At 40.1% G+C, this 26,767-nt stretch overlaps 2 protein-coding genes across 2 annotated transcripts; one reads left to right on the forward strand and one right to left on the reverse strand.

The window, feature by feature from the left end:
- Nucleotides 1-145: 145 nt before the first annotated feature.
- On the forward strand, nt 146-23,218 carry LOC135085105 (dolichyl-diphosphooligosaccharide--protein glycosyltransferase subunit STT3A). Its single transcript, XM_063979867.1, has 13 exons — nt 146-367; nt 554-721; nt 1,369-1,529; nt 1,905-2,102; nt 2,907-3,098; nt 4,130-4,283; nt 7,853-7,930; nt 8,413-8,573; nt 9,206-9,370; nt 10,798-10,986; nt 11,329-11,548; nt 12,445-12,633; nt 21,341-23,218. The coding sequence occupies exons 1-13, from the start codon at nt 265-267 to the stop codon at nt 21,484-21,486; spliced, it is 2,124 nt and encodes a 707-aa protein (XP_063835937.1). The 5' UTR covers nt 146-264; the 3' UTR covers nt 21,487-23,218.
- On the reverse strand, nt 22,952-26,443 carry LOC135085089 (uncharacterized). The gene is made up of 7 exons (XM_063979865.1): nt 26,254-26,443; nt 25,990-26,168; nt 25,655-25,832; nt 25,266-25,423; nt 24,611-24,785; nt 24,224-24,348; nt 22,952-23,822 (listed from the first exon to the last, which is right to left on the reverse strand). Exons 1-7 carry the CDS (start codon nt 26,300-26,302, stop codon nt 23,694-23,696), a joined length of 993 nt encoding a protein of 330 aa, XP_063835935.1. The 5' UTR covers nt 26,303-26,443; the 3' UTR covers nt 22,952-23,693.
- Between the last annotated feature and the right edge of the window lie 324 nt (nt 26,444-26,767).

Consider the following 26,767-nt stretch of genomic DNA (forward strand, 5'->3'; position numbering starts at 1 on the left):
AAGTTGTGTTCCTGTTTTGTTCACTATTTTCTCTTGTTACGAGACATTATTGCTCGTTTGAATTTTTTCTACTATTTACACGTTTTTCTACTATTTACGACAAAAATATTGTTCATACTGGCAACAATTTTTGCCACGCCGCTTATGAGCTGTCAATTTGCGTCGGTGGCTGGAAAACGGATAGGTTGCCGGCGTTTATTTCTCCAATTTCGTTTTATTTATTATTTTCTATGTAATTTTCAGCAGGACTGAATTAAATTCAAAATGACCGTGGAAGTGCAGAGCAAGGCGAAGCTGCCGCAGCTTACGTCTGACAAACAGCTAACATTTATAAAATTGGCTGTTTTGTCGATGGCAGCGATTTTGTGTAAGAAATTCACGTTGTTTTCACTTTGAGCTACCGCTAGAGTAGATAAACAAATCAATTACGTGGCCCTAAAAGTGGGTGTTTGGTTAGGTTTATTGATATTACTTTTATGACCAAAATAATCTAGATTTTATTGTGTGTTGTCAATGTTTTTAGTGTAACGTGTAAAATGTGTTTTATTATTAGCGTTTGCGACCCGGTTGTTTTCCGTGCTGCGATTCGAGAGCGTGATTCACGAGTTCGATCCGTACTTCAACTACCGGACCACCCGGTACCTGACTGAAGAAGGTTTCTACAATTTCCACAACTGGTTTGATGACCGGGCATGGTACCCTCTAGGCCGTATCATTGGTGGTTAGTATGAATTTGTGACGAATATACATTTAGTTATTAAAAACTTTAATGCATAAGTGCATAAAAATTTGCTGTACACAGTACATAAAATGAACCATTTGGCATTCTCCTACAGTTACCTAACATTCCACAACATATTTGTTGTATTAGAGAAAGATATCTGGAAGTTAAAAGCTTTTAAACCACTACAGTCTACAAATGACTATTTGAAAAAATATTTTATCATTTACATTGGTACATTATTTTATTAAGACTTGTAAATCAGAACAGGTAGAGCTTTGAACAGAGACTAGTTTATTTATTCAGTTAGAAAAAAAAGGCCAAGTAATAAATTAATCAATGATAAATCCAGTCCATTAATAATCCCCAGTCACTTGGACCGCAACGTTGGACACTACCAGTCGCAACACAGTTTTTACTTACCGGCGGGTAGGGGACGGAATCTGATACATTTTGCCACCCTCATTATTGCTTATTCAGTAGTACTTTTTACTGTTAATATAATTTATGTAAAACCATGACTGTGTAAACAAACAATGTACACTTACTGATAAGTTATGGTTTTGTTGATTAGTTAGTAAGAATAATGGATGGCTCAATAAAAATATTTTAGATTTTTTGATTTTAACTCATACATATTTCAACAGGCACGATATACCCTGGCCTAATGGTGACATCGGCAACGCTATACAATGTCATGCAGTTTCTCAACATCACCATCGATATCCGCAATGTGTGCGTCTTCCTTGCACCTTTCTTCTCCTCACTCACAACTATCGTCACTTACTTGCTGACGAAGGAGCTCAAGGTTTGTCATGTTTTATCACCTTTTTTAGTATTAGTAATTTGTAACACGCAGCGTGGGACGTCGACCTTAGGGTGGACCGACGACATCGTAAAGTTAGCAGGGAAGCGCTGGACGCAGGCCTCTCACCAATCGATCAACATGGAAAGCATTGGGGGAGGCCAATGTTGTCCTATGGCTGAAATGATGATAATGAATTTGTAACAGATTACTTTTTGAGGCGTTCTTTAAGTCCAGTGAGTCATCTTTTATTCTTTCACTGCATATATTTTCACTAGCTCTCTTCAGTCTAGAAAAGTGGAGACTACCAGTCCAGTCTGTTGGTAACTTTTACAAAAAATAGACTTCAAATGAATGTAACAACCGTATTACCATTAGGATGAAGGCGCAGGCTTAGTCGCCGCTGCGATGATCGCCATCGTGCCGGGCTACATCAGCCGCTCAGTGGCCGGCAGCTACGACAACGAGGGCATAGCCATCTTCTGCATGCTGCTCACGTACTACTTCTGGGTGAAAGCCGTCAACACCGGCACCATACTGTGGGCCACGATGACAGCGCTCGCTTATTTCTACATGGTGAGTGTTATTTTTCTCATGTATCAATCACTAGCTTTCCGCCCGCGTGGAATTTTGTCTGTCACAGAAAAACTTTATCGAGCGCGTCTCTGTTTAATAACCGGGATAAAAACTATCCTATGTCCTTTCCCGGGACTCAAACTATCTCTATGCCAAATTTCATCAAAATCGGTTCAGTGGTTTAAGCGTGAAAGAGAGACAGACAGAGTTACTTTCGCATTTATAATATTAGTATAGATTTTTACGTAATATTTCTAACTTGTTGGAGTTATTCCGTCTCTATTTATTATGGCTCTTATGAAAATTGGGAATATGTAATGAAATTATTGAGATGATAAAAAAGATGTTACATATTTTGATAATCTGATTCAATATTTATTTATTTATTTTATTTATTAGGACAACCAACAAGACAAACACGCATACATGCAATTACTATAACTAAAAGTACTTAAAACTATTTCATTTAGAAAATCTGATATACAAATCTGTATTATTGATTGTTATAATTTTGACTGATTTGTTATTCCATTGGATAACAGCCCTTCAACAATCATAGATCAAAATCACGAAAGCTTCACGTCAACTAGTTCATGGAACTATTTTGGTTTTTGCTCTTTCGAACAGGTTTTTTCTTTATTGCTATAGTCCTAGTTGTCCACTTGTGTGTGTCCTAGTAATAGAACAGAAATTAGTATCTTCCCCATATTAGTGTTATTATAAACAGAACTGATTGTTTTCCCAAACTTAAAACCTTTTTTTTTGCTGTAAAAACATAACATACAACTTGACATTTCTACCCAGGTGTCGTCATGGGGAGGCTACGTGTTCCTCATCAACCTGATTCCTCTTCACGTGCTGGCTTTGATGCTGCTCGGTCGATTCTCATCCCGAGTGTATGTGGCATACAGCACGCTGTATTGTGTGGGCACTATACTGTCCATGCAGATCTCCTTTGTCGGCTTCCAACCGGTGCAGAGCTCGGAGCATATGCTGGTAAGTGATTATCTCATCATCAAGTATTTAAATTTTCATAAAAAACATGACCATCTTTAATGTACTCTAGAGCAGGGTTTCCCAATTTTTTTTTGCCAAGGAACCCTAATTGATTATACTTTTTCTAGCAGAACCCCCGTACTACTCCGCCCGCACGCCCTGCCCCTCCCTTGTGCGTAAACAAGTCGGTGCAAGCGAACAACGTCGGTCACGAAACGTGGGATAATATTTTTTTGCGGCCTTTCCACGGAACCCCAAGGTTCCGCGGACCACCTTTCGGGAACCGCTGCTCTAGAGGCAAATGGAGAATTTGGCATACACTGTTTCTATGAATATGCGTCAAGCCAATGTTTTGTTTATGCAATACCCCTTATATTGCTTATACGGCTTGATGTCCGCGTATTGGAATTTTTGACTAAAATTGATAGCTGCATATTTTGCTGTTTCGTTATTTCAGTAACATAGCAGTCGTACAGCTATCATAGATAAATATTACGAAAGCTTCACGCCGATTAGATTTTGGAATTAATTCGGTTTTTGCTCTTTCGAACATTTTACTTTTATAAAAACTTGCTGTATATTAAGCGATATTTTTCGCACTCAGTGTATCTACGCAGCGCAATAAATGCACAATCGTTGCAGCGCCACTACCGCGATGTTTCGTTTCTAGAAATTGTATGAAAACTAGTGGTGGCGCCACTGCACCGCTTCCTTCGCGTCTCATTTGAACAGCGCCTATAGAAACGTTTTTTTTTTCGCCGTGAAAGGGCCTAACATCTCTTTCTTTTCCTAGGCGCTGGGCACATTCAGTCTATGCCAGATTACTAAAGCCCGGTCTGTGAGCACGTAGAATTTTGGTCCAATGACCCCAAGCTACCCATCCTTATCGCTCGCGCGTAATTATATTGCTGTCGCGACTGTGCGACGGGCGCCCGCAGTGAGTGTGCGAGCGCGACAGCAACATAATTACGCGCAACAAAATTCTACGTGCTCGCAGACCAGACTATAAAACATCTCTCTTTCTTTCCTAGGCGCTGGGCACGTTCGGTCTCTGCCAGCTATACGCGTTCGCCCAATACCTTCGCGCGCGCCTGTCTCCCGCCAACTTCGAGCTACTCTTCAAGGCACTTCTGACCACGCTACTGGCAACGCTCGGCACCGCCGCCGCCGTGCTCACCATCACCGGTGTGTATACCGAGCAGTGGCGGATTTACCAATAGGCCAAGTAGGCCAGTGCCTAGGGCGGCAGATTTAGAGGGGCGGCAAATTTAGCTAATTTTTTTTCACAGGAAAAAATATATAATTATACGTTTACCTACACAATCCATATATAAATAAACGATTAATAAACGCACTGTAATATATACTTAGGTACTTATGTGATCATGAATTTTAAAATATTCCAATAGCGTTTCAATAAAAATAAAATTAAAGGACTAGTAACACAGGATCTCCGGAGCCTAGCACGAGCACCATCTCTCCACAACTTCGTGTATATTGTTTTACAGGGTGGCCCAGAAGAAAATTCACTTTTGAAAATTCAAGGAAACGAAAACTGTACATTTTTGTAGAACTTTAGCTATTGCAATTTAAAGGAATTTTTTTTGCAATTTATAGTGTCCGACCGAATGTTCGGTTTCGGTTTCGTTTTCGGTTGAGTTTCGGTAAAAACACGAGTTTCGGTTTAGTTTCGTTTTCGGCGGCAAACTTGCCGAAACTACGACCGAAACCGAATGTGCGTTCGGGAGTTTCCGCGCTGTTATCGGTCATGTTCGGCGCGTTGAATGAGTGAATGAATCCGATTCGAGCCAATGTCGTGATTCACTCGCTTGTTTGTTTGCTGTTAGTTTTGTTGTGGTGGCGAGTTTTCGAGTGATTTATTTTGAATTTGGTAAGTTTTATCTCGTTTTATGTCGTTATAACATAAGAGCGGGTAGTAAACATAAAAAAAAAATTCAATATGACTGATAAAAGTTTAATCAAGTTTAATCTAACCTATAATTTTTTTTTGATTCGCAAATGCTATACGTAAACAAACATAAGTTAGGTAGTTAGTAATGACTATAGTGCATTTCATGGTGATAATATTATGGATTCAGAGTTTCAAAGTTCATTTTAGTATTTATCACCGAGGTATCCAAGTGCCAAGTACAATAGATACTAACTTACGTACTATCAATTTTGTTTTGAGAAATTATTAAGGTAAAAAACTCGACTATGGGACGGCTTATGTACTAAGATGTCCTGAATATTGCGGGTAATTAAAAAAATCTAGATTATAAATCTTTGTTTTTCTTTTTTTAAACATAATTTGATACCTTTTAGAGTAAAAAGGCGCTTTATAAGTTCAATTTTAATGCATTTTAAAGAGAAAACAATAAAGACTGTCTGATTATAATAACGTTTTCTTTATTTTTCCCTCAAAATATGAGCCTTGTAAGGAAGTTTCGGTTTCGGTTTCGGTTTCGGCCGAAATAGACACCGTTGCCGAAATTCGTTTTCGGTTTCGGTTTCGGTCGTAAAACTAGTTTCGGTCGGACACTATGCAATTTATTTTAAAATTTACTTTCTTTTATAAATTTTATCGTACATGTGATTCCCTTGACGTTTACAACATTCGGTCAACATACATCAACATTTTGGAAAACTTTCGTAAGCGCTCCTGCACACGACGCCGCTACCGCGCCGCCGCCGCGCCGTCGCCGCGCCTTTGTACTGTTTATACGCGCCGCGTGAACACCGCTGCCGCGAAGCCGCCGCGCCGCGCGCGAAATTATACTTTGATGGCGCGGTGGCGGCGCGGCGGCGGTTTTACTCGGTGCTTATGAACAGTGTAGCGGCGCGGTGGCGGCGTCGTGGGCAGGAGCCCTTAGGCCTCAGCCTCGAATTTAGCGGGCAGCGGCGCGGGAGCGGGGCGGGCAACGTAGGCCCGTTCTCGAAACAAGCGGGCAGCTCGCGCGGCGCTTTAGCGGCGAAGTGTTGTGTTCGGGGTTGTGTTGTCGAGATATTTGTTTTTATTCGCAAACGAAATGTCTGAACAACAGCGACAATTTTATTTCGATTCAAATTTATTCCTAACGCTCGATTTATTGTGGGAAAAAGAAGGAGTGCGCTACCCGCTCGTTGCCCGCTCCTGCGCCGCTGCCCGCTCGTTGCCCGCTCCCGCGCCGCTGCCCGCTAAACTCGAGGCTGAGGCCTTAGGCCTCAGCCTCGAACTTAGCGGGCAGCGGGGCGGCGGCGGCGGCGGCGCGGGAGCGGCAGGATCTTATGCGTAAAATCAAATAGACCGGTTCTCGAAAACAGCGGGGCGGCAGCGGGCAACGAGCGGGCAGCGGCGAGGGAGCGGGCAACGAGCGGGCAGAGCGCACTCCTTCTTTTGCCCACAATAAATCGAACGTTAGGAATAAATTTGAATCGAAATAAAATTGTCGCCGTTGTTCAAACATTTCTTTTGCGAATAAAAACAAATATCTCGACAACACAACCCCGAACACAACACTTCGCCGCTAAAGCGCCGCGCGAGCTGCCCGCTTGTTTCGAGAACGGGTCTGCGTTGCCCGCCCCGCTCCAGCGCCGCCGCCGCTCCCGCCCCGCTGCCCGCTAAGTTCGAGGCTGAGGCCTTAGAGTTACCTCAAAATGGATTCAGGATGGATGAATGCTGCAGAGTTTTTGGATTATTAGAGTATACTCTGCTCATAAGGTAACCCCACAAAAAGAAGTCTGCTGGAATGAGATTAGCGCTTCTTAGAGGCAGTGAGATTTCACCACTGCTTAATTGGTTTGTTGCATTGAAAGGATGATTAATTTTTGAGAGCGCTATACTGGTAGGCTGAAAAGCTTTTTGATTTCAAAGCTGCAAGATTCGCAAGGTTATGACCGGAGCGTTTGGTTTCATCAAGATGGGGCTACGTGTCACACTTCAACTGAGAACATTTAGATGGTAAGAGACATGTTCCCACAAAAAAATAATTTCAGGCAGGGGTGACATCTCCTGGCCACCAGGAAGCCCTGATCTCACTCCAGAAAATTATTTTTTGTGGTGTTACATTAAGAATAGAGTATACTTTTATAATCCAACAACAATGCAGCAACTGAAGCTGAGCATTCGACAAAAATTGAAAATAGGTTTCGAGGTAATTCTGACGAACGCATTCCAAGATTTTGATGTATGTTGATCGAATGTTACGCTTACAGCGTCTAACGCTTACAGCGTCAAGGAAATCTCCTGGGCGATGTAATTTAATAAAGGTAAATTTAAAAATAAATTGCATAAAATTTTCTTTAAATTGCAATAGTTAAAGTTCTATAAAAATGTAGGTATAGTTTTCGTTTCCCCATCTTAGGATTAGTACATATTATTGCTGTTTATAAGTCAACATTAAACTCTTCACTACATAGCGGGTTGCAATAATAATAATCTATTAACTTACAGAAAAACATCATTAAGTTCACAATCATAGTACCTAATAACGGGATTAAACTAACGTATTGAATTTCAAAAGTCAGTAGGTAGGGGCGGCAAAAATTGAATGGCCTACTAGCGGCAAATTTGTAAATCCGCCACTGATACCGAGGACCTTACGCCACGGTGATTGGTGTCATTTTCCAACGAAAATTTGCAGTAAAATGTCCTCTTGACTTTCTTGTACAGAACTGTTTTTGATTGAACCTGAAATTAAAGGATAGTCAATGTTACATTTCATTCACTCGTGTTTTAATTGTTTTTGATGTCACTAATTAAAATTATATTTTAGGAAAAATTTCACCATGGACTGGACGTTTCTACTCTCTGCTGGACCCGTCATACGCTAAGAACCACATTCCTATTATTGGTAAGTGAACTATAATGCCCTTTTAAGATATTTTCTCGCCAAAGATTAGCCATCCCTCAAGGCGTGAGCCGCTACTAACCCATTGAAAGCGAAGTAAATGAAAAAAGAGTGCACAAGAGCTAGAAGTGTTATTATTGAAGCTCGGAATATACAGAGCATATTTGAAACACTTCGCTGTTCATAATTTGTTGTGTAAACGCGGCGTAATATTTATAATTAGCTTTCCGCCCGCGGCTTCGCCCGCGTGGAATTTTGTCTGTCACGGAAAAAAATTATCGCGCGCGTCCCTGTTTCAAAAACCGGGACAAAAACTACCCTATGTCCTTTCCCGGGACTCAAACTATATCTATGCCAAATTTCATAAAAATCGGTTCAGTGGTTTAGGCGTGAAAGCGAGACAGACAGACAGAGTTACTTTCGCATTTATAATATTAGTATAGATTTTTGATCCATGTTTTTATACGTAACTAACTTGTCTGCAGCGTCCGTATCGGAGCACCAGCCGACATCCTGGTCGTCGTTCTACTTCGACCTGCAGGTGCTGGTGTTCCTGTTTCCCGCGGGACTGTACTTCTGCTTCAGCAAGCTAACTGATGCCAACATCTTCATCATCCTGTATGGAGTGCTTAGCATCTACTTTGCTGTGAGTATTATCTAGAGTTCTAGACATTGACTTACACGGTTAATTACATTTCCATTTGGTTTGTTGGTAAAAACTTTGCAATCAAATCTTGGCCTTGACACACCTGGGTGTTTATTGTTAATATTTGGGATAAAGTATCGTTCTTTCAATCAAAGGGCCACATCATCCAGGTGCTTCCCGCGACCTTAACTAAACCGTCGATCATCCTAGTGGAAAGCCTACTTTGTAAAGTATGCATAGAGTTTATGTGCCTATGGGCTCTAGCCATATCTGATTGAGAACCAACGATGGGCGGAGTAAGAAGAACGTTCTCGAATAGAATCCACGTCTCAACAAATGTAGCGTGTCAAAAAGCTAGCATCGCTGCTAGCTTTTTGGGATAAATAACACTTCCTCAAAATATTTTACAGTCGCAAAACATTTACAGTACGTTTTTAGTCCTGTTGCCTAACTTAATATTTTTCATGATGAGAAACAAAGCTGGAGCGCGTAGAGACACGTCGAGTGATACCATTCCGATGTTTCCGCGCCGTGATCCTTTACACTTTGATCGCTGACATCCACAAAAACAAAAATACAAATATCCAACTATCACCAAAATACTCAGACCCTTCTCCGCTTGTCCCACACAGGGTGTGATGGTCCGTCTTATGCTGGTGCTTGCCCCAGTGATGTGCATCGTGTCAGGGGTCGCCGCCTCGAGCCTGCTCAGTTTACACGTTAAGGACATTGAGCCTAAAGTGGAGAAACATGAAAAGAAGAAAAAGCACGAAAATAACTTGGTCTTCAGGTCTGAGGTAATTTTTTCCACTTTTAAATACGATTTTGTACTTTTTTTTTTCTTTTTTTATCCACAATGAGGAAGCTCTTGGCCTGTATCTCACCTGATGGTAAGTGATGATCAGGCCGAAGGTGGAAGCGAGCTTCACCCGGAATCCTCGACCACGGAGGAACTGGCTATCCTACCTCTAAGGGAGCATTCAAGTATTACGTAACGCAATTTTTGAAGATTTTAGACTACCCTCCCCCCCTTGTAACGCACCGTAACGTTTTTCTGTACCCCCCCCCATAAGTGACCATTTTGCCCTAAAGGCGCTATAAGTTATGTTATAGTTTTTGTCCTTGGTATAGTTTTAATTGCTTTTGCGGTAATCATACTAAATAAAGCAAGAGATTTTTAATCCGCAACACATGCGTATTTTGTTTATTTATCTATAAATTTTTGGCTTTGACTTACTGACTTATGGTCCTATGTCCCCTAGATGGGGCAGAGGGCGTCCACAACAGTCCTCCATCGCGTTCGGTCTTGAGCTATGTGTTTGATCTCGCTCCAAGTCTTGCCGATCTTCTTCGCCTCGTCTGCCACAGTGCGCCGCCAAGTTTGCTTGGGGCGACCACGTTTGCGTTTTCCTTGGGGGTTCCAATCCAGAGCCTGCTTGGGGATGTGATCGGGGTCCCTTCGGAGAGTGTGGCCAATCCAGTTCCACTTGCGGCGCTTGATCTGCTGGTCGATCGGAGTTTCGTGGCAGCGTTCCAAATTACAAATTACAAGCGAGACAAATTTTTGGCTTTACTCACACACAATTGTTTTTCTCTGTGAATCCTATCCTATTTTAGCTTTTTTTACTAATAAACTCTTAAAATACATAACATGTTTATTTTAACCTTTGGGAATGCAATTATAAACAGAAACCCAACTGAAATACCCAGTAAAACGTAAACGAAAAGGGTTGCCAATTTGGGAGTTTTAATTCCCTAAATTTTTATTAAAAAAAAGAAACAATGTTACGTAACGTCTTGTAAGAAAGACCCCCTCCCGCCCCTGTAACGCATCGTAACGTTTTACGAGACCCCCCTCCCCCCCAAATTGCGTTACGTAATACTTGAATGCTCCCTAACTGCCGAAACACAACAATGCTGTTATGACTTTTTATGACTTGATATTAAAATGTGAGTGACACATAGATTTTCAATGGCGATACAAGCAAATGATGTCATTGTTTTGTTTATAAAATCTTCATCTTCAACTCAACCAAAATCTACATAATTGAGATTTACTAGAATAATGTGAAACCTTGTGCTTTGATTCCAAGCATTTGCAAATGGTAACAAATCACCAATTCGATTGTAATGCTCATCAAGTATAATAATGCCAAAATGCTATCTTGAGCCGTTTGAGTAACTAAACAAGGTTCAAAATATAGCGTCAAATTTTCATCCTCAGGTCGGCGCAGTATTCGTATGCGTGCTCGGCTGTCTGCTGACGTCATACGTGTTCCACTGCACGTGGGTGACGTCAGAGGCGTACTCGTCGCCTTCCATAGTGTTATCGGCGCGCGCGCACGACGGAGCGCGGATCATCTTCGACGACTTCCGCGAGGCTTACACTTGGCTCAAGATGAACACGCCTGAGGTAAGATAACGTCTTTGATTTCACACTACAGATGCAGCTTGATACGGGAATATTCCCACGAGTCGACGGCGTATGCTTGGCTCAAGACGCCTGAGGTGGGCTGTTTGGATTTCACACTAGAGATAATCCGGTGCTGGCTGACTGCTGTCGTCGACTTATCGATATTGTTGACACAACCATCGATTTTTAATGCCTCAATGGTCTAGTGATTAGGCAGTTGAATTTTATCTGGACTAAGATACTCTCTTTGGGCTTTATTCATCGGTGAGGCACACGCACACAACTCATAGCTTGTATATGCTTCCAATTTACACACATCTCATATACGTCCCATTATTTCAGAACTCAAAAGTGATGTCATGGTGGGACTACGGGTACCAGATAACAGCGATGGCGAACCGAACAGTGATAGTGGACAATAACACGTGGAACAATACGCATATCTCCCGCGTGGGGCAGGCCATGGCGTCGACCGAAGAGAAGGCTTACGAGATCATGCAGGAACTCGATGTGGACTACGTGCTGGTTATATTCGGAGGCTTGGTCGGGTACTCGTCGGATGGTGAGTAGACTGCTAGTATTTATGTCTTCTGTATTTACATAATACAGATTTAACAATGTTTACTTCTCATGTATTGTTTTTCAAAGCGATCTAAATGTAATTTTCCCAATGTAATTTGTCTTTTTTAGTTTTTAAATAAATGAAAAAAAAAAACAATTTATGATTATGGACCTCTAATTGGCTTCTAAAATAATTGTATCGTATACGGGTAGTAGCAGTAAATGATAGATTGATACTTCCATTTTATGTGTATTTAACGGTCTCGTGTTATCGACGCGTCAGTTATCGGTCGTGATTTTATATGCCATAGACAAGTTCTGACGTCGCTTTTTTGTTATGTTGTTAAAAAAGCTAATATAAATGTTGTTCTTAGTCGAGAATTAACTAAGTTTTTAGAACTAGATTGAAGTGTTATTGGGGCTAAATTACGCGTCTATATCGAAAAAAATAGTCAGCACAGTGTGGCGAGGATGCTTGCGACGAGATTTCAAACACGCGACGCGTGAGCCACGGAGTGCAGTCCCGCGTAAGACGCCCGGAGCGGGCTCGCGCACAAGTTTTAGCATAGGCTCTTACACTCCCGCCTTCTGCAGACTTACGCCCGATTCCCATATTCAATCCTTGTCCAAATCCGGATTACAACTGTCAAATTGAATTCAGTTTTAGATTGTATTTCCCAAATTTTCGATGCTTTTACACTTTAATATTGTTTAAATACTAATAAACAATATAAAAATGTAAAAACATCAAAAACCTATTTTGGCCAAAAACATATTAAAATTTGACAGTTGACAATCCAAATCCGTATAATTTGGATTAGGATTGAATATAGAAATCCAGCATTAGTCGGCCGAGTTTGGTGTTAATGTTATTTTATCTATCCAATTATTTCGCAGACATCAACAAGTTCCTATGGATGGTGCGCATCGGCGGCAGCACGGAACGCGGTGCGCACATCCGCGAGGCCGACTACTATACAGGAGCCGGCGAATTCCGCGTAGACGCCGACGGCTCGCCCACGTTGCTCAACTGCCTAATGTACAAGATGAGCTACTACAAGTTCGGGCTCGTCTACACCGAGGGCGGTCAGTATCACTCGAGCAGTAATACAGTGTGCTCACCATGAGTTCCGCGTCGACGCCGACGGCTCGCCCACGCTGCTCGACTGCCTCATGTACAAGATGAGCTACTACAAGTTCGGCCTCGTCTACGAGGGCGGTCAGTATCACTCGAGCAGTAATACAGTGTGCTCACCATGAGTTCCGCGTCGACGCCGACGGCTCGCCCACGCTGCTCGACTGCCTCATGTACAAGATGAGCTACTACAAGTTCGGCCTCGTCTACGAGGGCGGTCAGTATCACTCGAGCAGTAATACAGTGTGCTCACCATGAGTTCCGCGTCGACGCCGACGGCTCGCCCACGCTGCTCGACTGCCTCATGTACAAGATGAGCTACTACAAGTTCGGCCTCGTCTACGAGGGCGGTCAGTATCACTCGAGCAGTAATACAGTGTGCTCACCATGAGTTCCGCGTCGACGCCGACGGCTCGCCCACGCTGCTCGACTGCCTCATGTACAAGATGAGCTACTACAAGTTCGGCCTCGTCTACGAGGGCGGTCAGTATCACTCGAGCAGTAATACAGTGTGCTCACCATGAGTTCCGCGTCGACGCCGACGGCTCGCCCACGCTGCTCGACTGCCTCATGTACAAGATGAGCTACTACAAGTTCGGCCTCGTCTACGAGGGCGGTCAGTATCACTCGAGCAGTAATACAGTGTGCTCACCATGAGTTCCGCGTCGACGCCGACGGCTCGCCCACGCTGCTCAACTGCCTAATGTACAAGATGAGCTACTACAAGTTCGGGCTCGTCTACACCGAGGGCGGTCAGTATCACGCAGCAATTAAATTGATGGGAGGAATTATATTAATTCGCGACGGAATTTGGAAGAGCAAAACGTCAAAAACACGTATTCACAAACATTACTATGAGGTTTCACAGTGCGCGTGGACGCTCAGGGTCACACACTAACCAATCATAGAGCTCTATTTTTATGCTTTTTCCACCTCAGCTTAAAAGCTGGAAAATTAAAGATCAGCTACGGGCATTGCCAAGTACCTGATCTATAATAAGATTAATTAAGTGTTTATGAGGTCTCACAGTGCGCGTGGACGCTCAGGGTCACACACTAACCAATCATAGAGCCACAGTAGATATATGAGCTAAAGCAGTACGGAAACTTAGCCCTTTCGGCGAGTTAAATACCTACACTTCAACTGAGTGTTAGGGTTGGCACTCTTAATCTTTATAAAATTAATAAGGTTCTGACTTACTTATTTATTAAAACGTTTATTTAGGTTTTTTAATTATCAAATACCTAATGGAATAAATTAATTGACTAAGTAGTTAACAAAAAAATAAAACGTTAATGAGGCTCTATAAAAATAGAATACATAATCGAATAAATTGATTAAAAGTAATATTAGAGGCCGGTAGAAGATATTCTATTCTCATAAATAAAATACCGGATACTTACTTTCACATAGCTATTGCCTCATTTTAAATACAGTTCATCACTTAGTACAAAAGCGTGCGGAGCAAATTACTTTATCAAATAGAACACATAAATTGTTAAAAAGCGTAATTACGTAATTTAAAAAGAACTATTACTAAATGAGATGTAAGCACTTTATTTAAAAAGTAATATTTAATAATTTTTACAATTCAGAATTATTACGAAGTTTAAAAAATGAAAGTTCTGGTTTTGAAGATGCCGAGTTCAAGCAGCCGTATACTACGCAATACACTCGTGGCATGTTTTTAAAAATACAGCGGACAGTGCTTGCAATAAAATATTATTATTAAAAACACAACGCGCGCGACACTCGCGACGGATGGACTGCGAGGTTCGCTTAGAGCTCGTGTAAAGCGTGCGTCTGTGTGCGTGAGTCTGATTTCGAGCGTTTGTATGAAGCTTCCGTACTGTTTGATTTATCTACTGTGATAGAGCTCTATTTTTATTATTATTATTATTTTTTTAAAGATTATAAGCAATTTGTATTGCACAAATTGCTAATAGTCCCGTTAGCCCCTCGTGTTAAGCTAAATAAGCTTGTGTTACGAGTGGACTCACCACAATAGTCGAGCGGCGCAGTGGGATAGAGCTCTATTCAACGCTGTGTGTTCGATTTGCTGCTTCATTTAAGGCCGGGTAGCAGAGAAAATGGCGAAAATGAGGTTTTCATTTTTCATTTTTGAGGTACTAAACAGTAAAATTAAAGGCTAAGATTTTTATTGGGCATAGTTGAGGATATTTTCTAGGGCTATTAACGGATGGAAACACGATTTGATGAAGTTGACTCGATAGAATAAATTCCCAAAGTTACCTCTATTCGTTTTCTATTTATGGTTTTATTTTTAAAATAAGCGATTTGAGATTCTAACGGCCGAATACTGAAACGCCATTTAAATATTTGACGGCTTCTCAAATAGTTAAGCAGCTCCTAAACTTACATTTCGCATACTCAAAACAATATCTGAGCAGTTCTCAATTTTTAAGCACCTCTCAAATTAAGTTGCACTCAAACGCCACTTAAATGAATTTTCGCATACTGAAACGCCATTCAACGCTAAGCATTACTCAAACAACTGTCAAATCGTCTTAAGCAGCTGTTAAATTTGAGAGTGCTTGCGCGGTATCTTAAATCCTACTCTTATACCTAAATCGACCTAAATAGTGGTAAATAATGTGTGTCATCGTTATCATTTCTTTCGAGCCCCGAGGAAATACCTAGATCTAATCGCAGGAACGCAATAAGGCTGAACGCTATTGAAAAATATTATTATAATGACATGCAATTCCGAGCGAGGTTCCGCGTCTCTAAAGAAACGGTGTTGTTTCTGGTTTCATAATTTGGAAGCTCTTTGAAACCCCTCACCAAATGCCATACAACCAGTGGACCAAGTACCTACTTATTATAACCCTACTGTTCTACGCAACGGGAAGTTATGAACGTGTACTAGGTGATATCTTCCACATCTAACAGCCAACTGTGCATCGTATAGTGCACGAAGTAACAACCAAAATAGCTGCTATGAAATCGCTTTACATAAACATGCCTATTTCTGAGGATTAAGGGGACATCGCATAGCAGCATTTCCAAGAGTTGTTGATTTGTCAATTTGATGCTCTTTCAACAATGATACATGTCAATTGTGGTTACGTTTCGGTCCACGATCGCCACTTAATAGATTTCAACAATAAAAAGTATCACATTTAAAATTATTTTTTTAATTAAATAAAAATGCAAGCATTAATTTTTTTATATGATAAAACGAGATTTATATATAATAGAAACTAAAAATAAACTGTTCTATGTTAAGTTGATTGAGTATATTTCCATAAAAGACAATACATAACCAAACGATGCTGCGTGTAATGGATAAAAGACGTAAAGTTATCATTTGTGTAAATGAAAACATACTTTTTTTGGTAAATGTTGCCATTATATAAACATTTGAGAGCTGCTTAGCTGATCACGGCTTAAAATCCGTTGAGTAGCGTTTGAGAATACCATTTAAAATTGAAGGATACTTAAATTTAGGAGCCCGTCAGCTGAGTGACAGATTTGAGTAGTGTTTCAGTATTCGGCCGTAAATCTTTTACTAAACTAAAGTTCAGAAATAACTTGAGGGCTTTTAACGGATGAAATTTTTATATTGCGTCTTATTTAGTTAGCTACTATGTTAAAAAATGTGGAAAAAATCGTCCATGACGGCTTGGACAATCTCAATCAGTCGCGCGGTGGCGCTTACGGAGGACGGACGCGTGTCAGTTTTTTGGCCGTGACAGTTCGCAATTTGTCAATATTTTTGACAATGATGACTTTGATGAGTCACAGTATAATAATATCAGTGTTACTGGAGAAAGCTTAAATTCAATTCAATTTTGTCTACCTATTGAAATTTAAATCGTTCGCATCCTTTTAAACGAAGACTCTACTCATGATGATACATAGTACATTCCTCAAATATGAGACAAAATCAATGAGTTAAAATTACATTTTAATAGTACCTACATACAATCGGCTTACACTCTTTAGAAGAGCACACTGACACAAATAAATAATAAAAAAATACTGTCTAAGGTCTGTAGCTAAAGGTCTAAGCTGTAAGATAGAAGAATCTTCTAGCCAAAAAGATGGCAGATGCAGCAGATGTCAACGGATTTAAAACTGGAGTTCATATGACTCCTTGTAGACTTGAGTCTCTAGAGCGTCCCTTCCTCCACCATGCGTAAGAATTTTCACAAAAATACTGTCTAAGGTCTATAGCTAAAGGTCTACGCTGCAAGATGGAAGAATCTTCTAACCAAAAAGATGGCAGATGCAGCAGATGTCAACGGATTTAAAACTGGAGTTGATGTGACTCCTTATAGACTTGAGTGTCTAGAGCGTCCCTTCCTCCACCATGCTTAAGAATTTTCACAAAAATACTGTCTAAGGTCTGTAGCTAAAGGTCTAAGCCGTAAGATAGAAGAATCTTATAGCCAAAAACATGGCAGATGCAGCAGATATCAACGGATTTAAAACTGGAGTTCATGTGTATCCTTGTAGTTTTGAGTCTCTAGAGCAGTGGTTCTTAACCTTTAAGTCATGAGGGACCATTTTACCAAATTTCTGTCTTGTCAGGGACCACCTCATAATCGGTCAAAACCAGTTTGACTGCAAAAATCAGTTAAAAGTGGTTTTGACCAAGGTGTGCAAGTGCACATTGTGGACCACTTGGAATGCCTCCAGGGACCACCAGTGGTCCGCGGACCACCGGTTAAGAACCACTGCTCTAGAGCGTCCCTTCCTCCACCATGCGTAAGAATGTTTCAAAATACTGTCTAAGGTCTGTAGCTAAAGGTCTAAGCTGCAAGATAGAAGAACCTTCTAGCCAAAAAGATGGCAGATGCAGCAGATGTCAACGGATTTAAAACTTGGAGTTCATGTGACTCCTTCTAGACTTGAGTCTCTAGAGCGTCCCTTCCTCCACCATGCGTAAAAGTTTTCCAAAAATACTGTCTGAGGTCTGTAATAAAAGTCTAAACTGCAAGATAGAAGAATCTTTTTGCCAAAAACATGGCAGATGCAGCATATATCAACGGATTTAAGACTGGACTGGCACCACCTTGCAATGTCATCCTATCATTGTTATCTGTAATGTAAATTATTTTTAAAATGTATTTAAAAAATAAAATGTTCGTTTTATTATTTCAATAATCTGACCTCTCAACTCAACTACACTACACAAACACCTTTGTTCGCAACTGTACTGACGAAACCTCGATATTATACCGTTCATTTAAGATGGCAAGCTTTTTGCTGCGGTAATGCACTCCAGGTAACCGTGTGTGATGCTTATTGCTCATAGTGATTTTCGATACAGAGCCCCGTACATACGTTATACATAAATTATGGAAAGAAAACACCCAGACCAATACATACAAACAAATATGTATGCAATTTTAGTATGATATTTTTATTTATTAATAAATAAAAACACTGAACAAAATTGATGCGTGTACTGATTAATGTAATTAACCACATGCAAAGCTTTGTGAATTGCAACAACTATAATTTATTATCCAAGCTCTAAATAATCGCTACTACGAGTAACCTTTGGAGGAGGCCTTTGTCCAGCAGTGGACGTCATTTGGCTGAAACGACGACAACGACGAGTAACTGATCATAAAATGTTTTTCCAATTGCTCAAGCTCCCGAGGATCTACCGATAGGTCGGGTGACGTAATCTTGAAATTCTTTTAGCCGGCGCGGAACTTCTGGAAGGTCGGGTGACGCCACGCCTCTTTGAACCGTGTTTACTTTGGCAGTTATATTCTGTTTATTCGATTCTAAAATATATTCCCAAAAATTTTGAAAGTTGTTTTAATTTGTATCACTTGGATATGATTTGTATTAGAAAGTGCTGTGAGTGTGACGCTTGAACGGAAGGAAGTCAACCTAACCTAACCAACTGCGTATTTCCAAACTGCGTATTTCTATACTGTGTAGCCGCGAGAGCTCTTTGGCGCGCTGTCTTCGGCGAAGTATTGCGCGCACAGATTTTGACAGCGCGAAATACCTATTGATGTGCCGTTCCCGAGAACGCTCTCCCAACTGAGAATATTCTCGGGAGCGCTCCCGGGAGCGTTCTCCTAAGTGAGAAAGGTTGAGAATCATGTTTATCAAATTGAAATAAACAAACTTTCTTAAGTAAATTAGTATTAAATTAAGTCGACAGATAAGTGTATATTAATCAATACACTCTATTTGCAGTGAAAGGCTATATTCCCAGTGTTCCCGAGAATATTCTCGGGAACTTTCCCGGCAATATTCTCGGCAACTGCACCTTTATTATATTTTATTTTTTTCGTCGTGAAATGTCGTTTTAATGATATGTATGATGACAGAAATTTCTTTTTACACGTAATTAAATAATGTAACTGTCCATTTTTTCGTTTTTAACACGCTTTTATTAGGTCGTCGTGTATGTAACTAACTATGTAATGGAATCTTAGAATCTGAATTACACGTACTTCTAAGTCTTGTATCATCATGAAACTTGGCAATTATAATGTAGATTAGATGACAATACAATATTGTGGTACCAGCTGGTCTGATGATGGGACTGGAAGGTGGCCAAAGGAATTCCTAAACGAAACGGCGGAATCACATCGAGTTTGGGGTCATTGGATTTGTCTTTTCGAGATCTCTAAGTGCTAGATAATGTCCAGGGTCCTAATGATGGAGTCAGGAGGTGGCCATAAAAACTCCTAAACGAAACGGTGGAAACTCATCGAGTTGGGTTCGTTGGATTTGTCTTTTTGAGCACTTTAATGCTAGATGATGTCCAGGAACCTGATGATTTTTGGCCTTTTAGTGCTGTTAGTAATTAAAAGCGTGTTTTTAGTTTTTTAAACTGTTCTTATTTGACATTAAGGACATATTTCACAATCGCTTAGTAAGGGCCTGTTTCGCCACTTCTGGATAAGTTGTGGATAGCTTGTCTGACGGATCATTTGACACTTTTTTATAGAAAATACGTGCTAGCTAGACTGATCCGACACTTACCGAATATATCCCGGACATTAGTCTGTACGAGATTAGAATGGTTCTCAAACAGCTGAAAAACAGCAAGGCACCGTAATCACGGCTGAGCTTCTGAAAGCAGGCGGAATGCCGGCACTAAAGGGTTTTCAGAAGCTGCTCGATTCCGTCATCCTCGAGGGTATACCATAACGCCTACGGCATGGCAAAGAAGTATGGTGATACTCATCTTCAAAAAAGGCGACAAGACCTTGTTGAAGAATTATAGACCCATTTCGCTTCTGAGCCATGTCTACAAGCTGTTTTCGATAGTCATTACGAATTGTCACGTTAGCAGGCTCGACGACTTTCAGCCCCCCGAACAAGCCGGTTTCCGAAAAGGCTTTAGTACCATAGATAGACCATAATAATATACGCTACGGCAGATTATATGGAAGATCAAGGAGTATAATCAGCCGCTTTGCGTTTGTGAACTATGAGAAAGCCTTCGATTCGATTGAGACATGGGCAGTGCTGCAGTCTCTCCAACTGTGCCAAATTGACTATCGATACATTAAAGTGTTGAAAGGCTTGTACGCCACAGTGACAGTCCGTTTCAAGACCAGGACCCGAAACCTATCCAGTTACAGCGAGGGGTGAGACAGGGAGACGTCATCACCATCGCCCTGGAAGATGTTTTTAAGCTTCTGGGCTAGAGCAGATTCAGCATAAATATCAACGGCGAGAACATCACCCAGACAACAGACGATATCGTAGTCATGGCTGAGATCGTGGACGATCTAGGCACAATGCTCGATGGCCTCAATAGAGTCTCTCAACGAGTGGGTCTCAAAATGAACATGGACAAGATTTAAAAATCATGTCTAAAGATCGTGTTGCACCCACTCCTCTAAAAGCTGGAGACTACACTCGAAGTTGTTGACAATAATGTATACCTGGGACAAACAGTCCAGTTAGGTAGGTTCAACTTCGAAAAAAGGTCAATCATCGAATCCAGCTCGGCTGGGCAGCCTTCAGGAAGCTTCACAATATTTTCACGCGGCGTCTCCGTCGCTCCACTTTAAATCCGCTTTGAATCCGCTTGCAATCCGCTAAGGTGGCAAGGGCCTTAAAACTCAGAGGCACACTGATGTTCAAATACCGTAGCCGAGTCCTAAAGCCGCGGTACGCGTTCGCCACGAAAAGAGTGAGCAAGACAGCAATATCTCACTCACACATGTCATGCCTTGTTTATAACGACTAGTCTTAACGCCCAGTTTCGAAACATTACAAATAATATCACATAAACAACAAAATTAAAATTAAAACTAAATATATTCTATCGAGAACACTGAGAATATTCCCGGGAGCATTCTCGGTTCTCGAGAATATTCTCACTGGGAATATTGCCGGGAACGAGAACTTTCTCAGCGGCACATCTCTAGAAATACCTACTTTAGCAGAAATACCAAGCCTTAAGCAAACATCGTTTGTGAATACGAGCGAAAGACGTGTGTCACGAACTATTTTCACGCTGGCTGTACAGTTACAGTGTAGGGGCGACATCGAAAATATATTTACAGTAAAAATACCAGAACACAAAAATGCAAGCCCACAGTTTTTTATTACCCAATTAAGTAACTTTCTTAACACAATCTTAATCATAACATAACACATACTTTATAATTTACTCTATCTAATACCATCCTCACCCCACAGGCCGCCCGCCAGGCTTCGACCGCGTGCGCAGCGCCGAAATCGGCAACAAGGACTTCAACCTCGACGTATTAGAGGAAGCCTACACCACCGAGCACTGGCTGGTGCGCATCTACAAGGTCAAGCCGCTGCCCAACCGCGGCGTGTGAGCCGACGCGCGCGCTTTCCTGCACCGCGCGATACGGGCCACGCTCGACGACCTACACGCGTTCCGGAATGACGTCGTCGAGCAGTACCTGACGATTATTGCCGATTTGATAAGTCTGAGCGGTTGATTGCGATTATTAACACTTTTTAGACCCGAAAGCCACGTTCGTATCATTCCTGATAGCTAAAATAGAGACGCACGGGTCCCAACGCGACATTTTTATATGAGTTAGGATGATTGCTATAGTAATTGGCCTATACAGGGTGTTAGGTAAATGGGTATATGAGCCGACACTAACCCATGTTAACATATGCATATAAATGGTATGGTGAAGTCAGAAATTTGATATCATCATTTTAATTTTTTAAATGTTCATACAAAATAAAATTTATAAAATAACTTCCATTAGGCTTGTTTCTTTTCATTTTAGGCAAGTTGGCCAATAACTATGTATTGGCTAATTACTATAGCGATCACCCTACATAATGTACGTTTCAGTTGCTATGCAAGCAGACTGGCGGCTCGCGGCGTCGTCGTGTTTCTCTATTGTAGCTGAAATGGATAGCGAGTTTAAAATCTTACATTCCTGACAGATTCAATTTCATAATCGCTTCGTTGTGCGAAGTAATTAGGGACAAAAAACAGATATTAGAGAGATCCGATTTAAAGCTGTCACAAATGTTAGATACTTTGTCGTAAAGTCCATGCTAGTAGCGCTGGCACTGTTAAAAATAGAAGACACAAATACGCAACAATCGCTAGGATAAGTTATGTTAACAAATGACGCTCGGTGCACGGAAGCCTTCACGTTCAGTTACCGTTCCGATTGCCTTTAATACATACAAAGCATCATCCAAACACGTCTCTTATTAGCTCAATAACGAATGAAAAGTTGTGCACCCAATGTTAATTGCAATGTAATACGCTGAGTGTAGCACTAAACAAAAATGCAAATGGGCTTTGTACATATTTGAGGAATTCAGAACGTAACATAATATTGTTCCATCAATTTCCTAACGGATTTTGGACACTTCATTTTACAGTGATAAACTAAGGACAAAAGTTGAGTGTTAAAGTTGATATGTGATTGAAGTCACAAAGTATGTCGTAAGTTGTGTGTGTTGAATACAAAATATTATGTGCAATCTTCAAACAATAACCAATTTATTTTTATCAAATGCCTGATCACCGAACTGTCATATTTATAAGTGGTGCATTTATTATTTAGTGAAAAATAGACTGAAACATGTCAGTTAGTTTCACCATATTGTGTAATTTTTCTAAATTATATTGAAGTAGTGGACACTATTATTAGGGAGCATTAAGCCTGCACCAGAAGGCGCAGTATATTTGTCATACATTCATTATGAATGAACTAGTAGATAATCGCACAAATAATTCACAGCCTTTCACGAAACCGTTCTAGTAGTTGAATAGGATGACATTAACAGATCTTTATTTGTAAATGTTAATGTTATTACATTTCAGTGTTATCTTATTTTTGAACTAGCAAAATTGATGAATGCTTAAATATGCGAATTAAACGAACATGAACATAATTTAATAGTGTGTTTAGTAAGATTTAATACATTGTGTAAAATATTTATTTCAGTTTTGCTAGTTCAAAAGTAGTAATCAATGAGGCAAGACCTAAAGTTGATAATTGTAAACAATAAAAAGTTGTATAAATTCTTTTCTATTTTTATTTTAAATAAAGTTTAATATGTAATACACGCAATGTCTTTTTCTAACCACACCATTTCAGTAGTTTGTAACCAAACAAATTACACTTAACTTAACTTCATCACAAGACTGTTTTTACTTTATTCACTGCACATACACGTAAGGGAGAAGCCACACGGTGCGGGGCGGTCGCGGCGCGGCGCCGGAGCGGTGTCGCTGCGGCGTCCTGCATATAAAAATCAATGATATGCCAGACGGTGCGTTCCGGCGCCGCACCGCAGGCACACCGCACTTCGATTGAGCGAGACGGTGCCGTATTGCGGCGGCGCATAATATCACATGACGTGTACAGCGATGTGGCAAAATGTTTGGCGCCGCACCGTGGCTTCTCACTAAAAGTTGCACTGCAACATTAAATTCCACTGAGTAATATCAATTTCCATCTGCTTTATCAACATATCCAATAATATCCATGTATTTTTTGTATGTTGATTAACTCTCAAAAAACATAGGCTATTTCGTATATCAGTTGTCGCTGGCATAGTCGCTCTGGTCGGAGCAATCCTCAGGGTGGAAGGTGTCGTCGTTATGGTAGTGCTTGTTGTGAGGGCGCGGGCGCCGGCGCTGCGGCCGCTCCGAGGGCCGAGGGCCGATCTGGTAACAGAAGAACAGTTTGTGAATATTATCTCAAGCTTATTTGGTAAAACTGCTGAAATTTATACCTATGAAACAACAATAAGTATCCAGCTGCATACTAGGGCGTGTTTTGACGAGCTGGTCAACCAACACACACGCCCTAAGAGCAAAATTGGTTTGAGATTTGAAGTGAAGCTAGCTTCTATCTACCACTAGATCGTCACTTCCTACTATGTGAGATGCAAGCCAAAAACTTTCCCCTTGGGTTAAAAAAAGAATTACTGTAGATTCGCTCGATAGCTCTTTCACTTCCACTTTCCAATCTGTAACTAAGCTTGGCTTAACTTTAATTTTGGTCAGTTAACAACTACTAAATTTTTGTTTTGTTTAGTTAGCACTTGTTTCTAGCAATAACCCACCTGTTGAGTCAATTTGTATGGTCCGATGCCAGTGATGAAGGCTTCCTTGAATGCTTTCCGAAGCGGCTTCTTTTTGAAAATCGTGCACTGCTCCCTCAGCGCCTCAACCGCGCCCTCAGGAAGGTCTGTTGAAAATTTTTAATTAGAGAAACAAGATTCTATAATTTGGGTTTCTAAAAATAAACAGGGTTAAATAACTCTGTGGTTAAATTACCAAGATTCAATGACCTTATCGATGATTAATTATGTGTATGTAAATCATAGGTCTTCTATTTCAAACTTTTGTGGAAGTCAAAGTTGTATCAACTTCAGTCAGTATAAGGCGAAGTTGAGATTCAGATAACCTAATCTAAATGATATTGCACAAAAGCAGTTTTCAAAACTCACCCATTTCTTTAAAAGTAATAGTCTTCGGTCTAATATCATATACTCTGTAGTCCAGCATAAGGACTATGTGGATCTGCTCATCTTCTGGCTCCATATCACTGTGAGCGGTAAACGACACCTCTATGTGTGAACCGTCAATCACTTTGAATAGTGTCGCCTCGACATTCAGAAGTTTCTAGAAGTGAAAAGATAGCAAGTTTAGTTATTAACTATGTAACAAAAATAAGCCTAAACACACACACACAACCTGCATGCAAGCCTATGTTTCTTTTTTTTGCCCCTTTCACTGTTTTTTACGAGATTGTAATAATATATAGAATCCATTATTGGCTGTAAGAACAAAAATACCTGTTTGTATTATTATTATAAAGAGCTGTGGTTTTCTGAATAAACAAAAATAAAAATAAAATAAAATAAAAAAACAGAAGAATTTTATCACTTTCTTCAAGATTCTCATACACATATTGATAAGATGGATGGGATTACTCTAATAATACACTGCTATTCGCAGCTAAGTTCAGTGCAAATTATGGTACCACAAAAGAAATGTTAAGAAAACTAGTGCAAAATTCAATTATCTTGGCCAAATCACAATAAAATTATATGCCTAGACAACTTTTTACTATGTAGGTATTAAGCTTAAAATGAAACAAACCTTCAGTGCTTCATACTGCTCCAGCCTGTCGTAGTATGCTACTAGTGCCTTCCTGATAGCACTGAGGCAGTCTGGCATCATCACATTGTCGAATCCTTCCATCACAGCACTCAGGTTGAACCCAAGTGGCAGTGAAGATTTTGAAATTTCATTAACACCTGAGAGTAAAATAATTTTATTAGAATTTTAACATAAATCAATCATCTCTAGATAAGAGTTATTTAGTTTTTACGTTGATCACATTAAAACAATAAAATCAGCCTGTAACAAAAATGGAATAAACATCACAAATTGGCAGTTAACTGCAAGGCAATCACCACAATATTGTAGAATAATGTTCCTCCGTTTTAATAAATTGAACTATGTATTACGTTACATTAGCCCCTTACCTGACTGCATATCAATCTTTAATCCATGTTTGATAATGAACTGTGAATCATGCTGCATATGGTACACAATACAGCAGTGGTCGTTTGCAACATATGATTGTACCTCTGTACCAGACAGCATTGATATAAGCTCCAGGTTCCTTTTCAAGTTCTCCACTGAGTTATGCAGGACAATTTTCTAGATAACAAAGAAGTTACGATCAGAAGTTTGTTTTTACTGTATTGTTGTTGTGTATATTTTGTGCAAGTTGTTTACTTGCACAAAATATACACAATATGCATTCGAAATATGTTATGTACTCAATTATTTTAATATTTACGTATTAATTACTTACTTGAGGTCTAATAAACGGGTCAGGCTTATTCTTAGGCGGTGAAATTTTGTTTTTACAACTGTTCCTCAAACGGTTTCTTTGGAGCTGAAAGAGCTCATCCTGCTTTTCTTTTAGCTTCTGTTCCAGTTGCTGTATTTCTTCCTGAACTTCGTCACAGTCTTCAGGGATTTTTGCAGAAGCTTAAAGTAAAATAAACGAATTCTTATCTAATGAAATTAACTATAAATAATTAAAAAAGTTGGCATGAAAACATTGCATTCTTACCTCCCCTGCGAAATATATTGGTAATCTTCAATTGCTTTGTATTCGTCATGATAATAAAAAGGGATTTCTTTTCTTTAATCACGATAAATAATTATGGTTTTTATTATTTTAGTCATTCTTAATTTCGCAAAATCGCATCCGTTGACAAACAACTCCAATTTTGAAATTTCGAAATTGACATTTTATTTTTTCTTAAGCGTATGTGACTCTATGGTAAATACTGGATGAGCTTAGAGCAATAAAATTGTGGAGACGACTAGGAGTACTTTATCTTTCTGTGCTATGTAGCCGGTTCATCAGTAATGTAGTTTTTACCGAGGAAGTTTTATGTCTGTTACATATCGTATCGCTCGTAACTTTACACTCCATTTTTAATCTTATTATATAATTTATTAACTGACTGAAATGTAATTTTGCATGCTATTTGTAATGGCGAAACGTGCACCACTGAATTCTGTAACATCTTTATATACCATGTTTTTACGCAAATAAAATTCTGATTCTGATTCTGAAT

This window comes from Ostrinia nubilalis, chromosome 2 (assembly GCF_963855985.1).
Source record: "Ostrinia nubilalis chromosome 2, ilOstNubi1.1, whole genome shotgun sequence".
In the NCBI taxonomy this organism is placed as follows: Eukaryota; Metazoa; Arthropoda; class Insecta; order Lepidoptera; family Crambidae; genus Ostrinia; species Ostrinia nubilalis.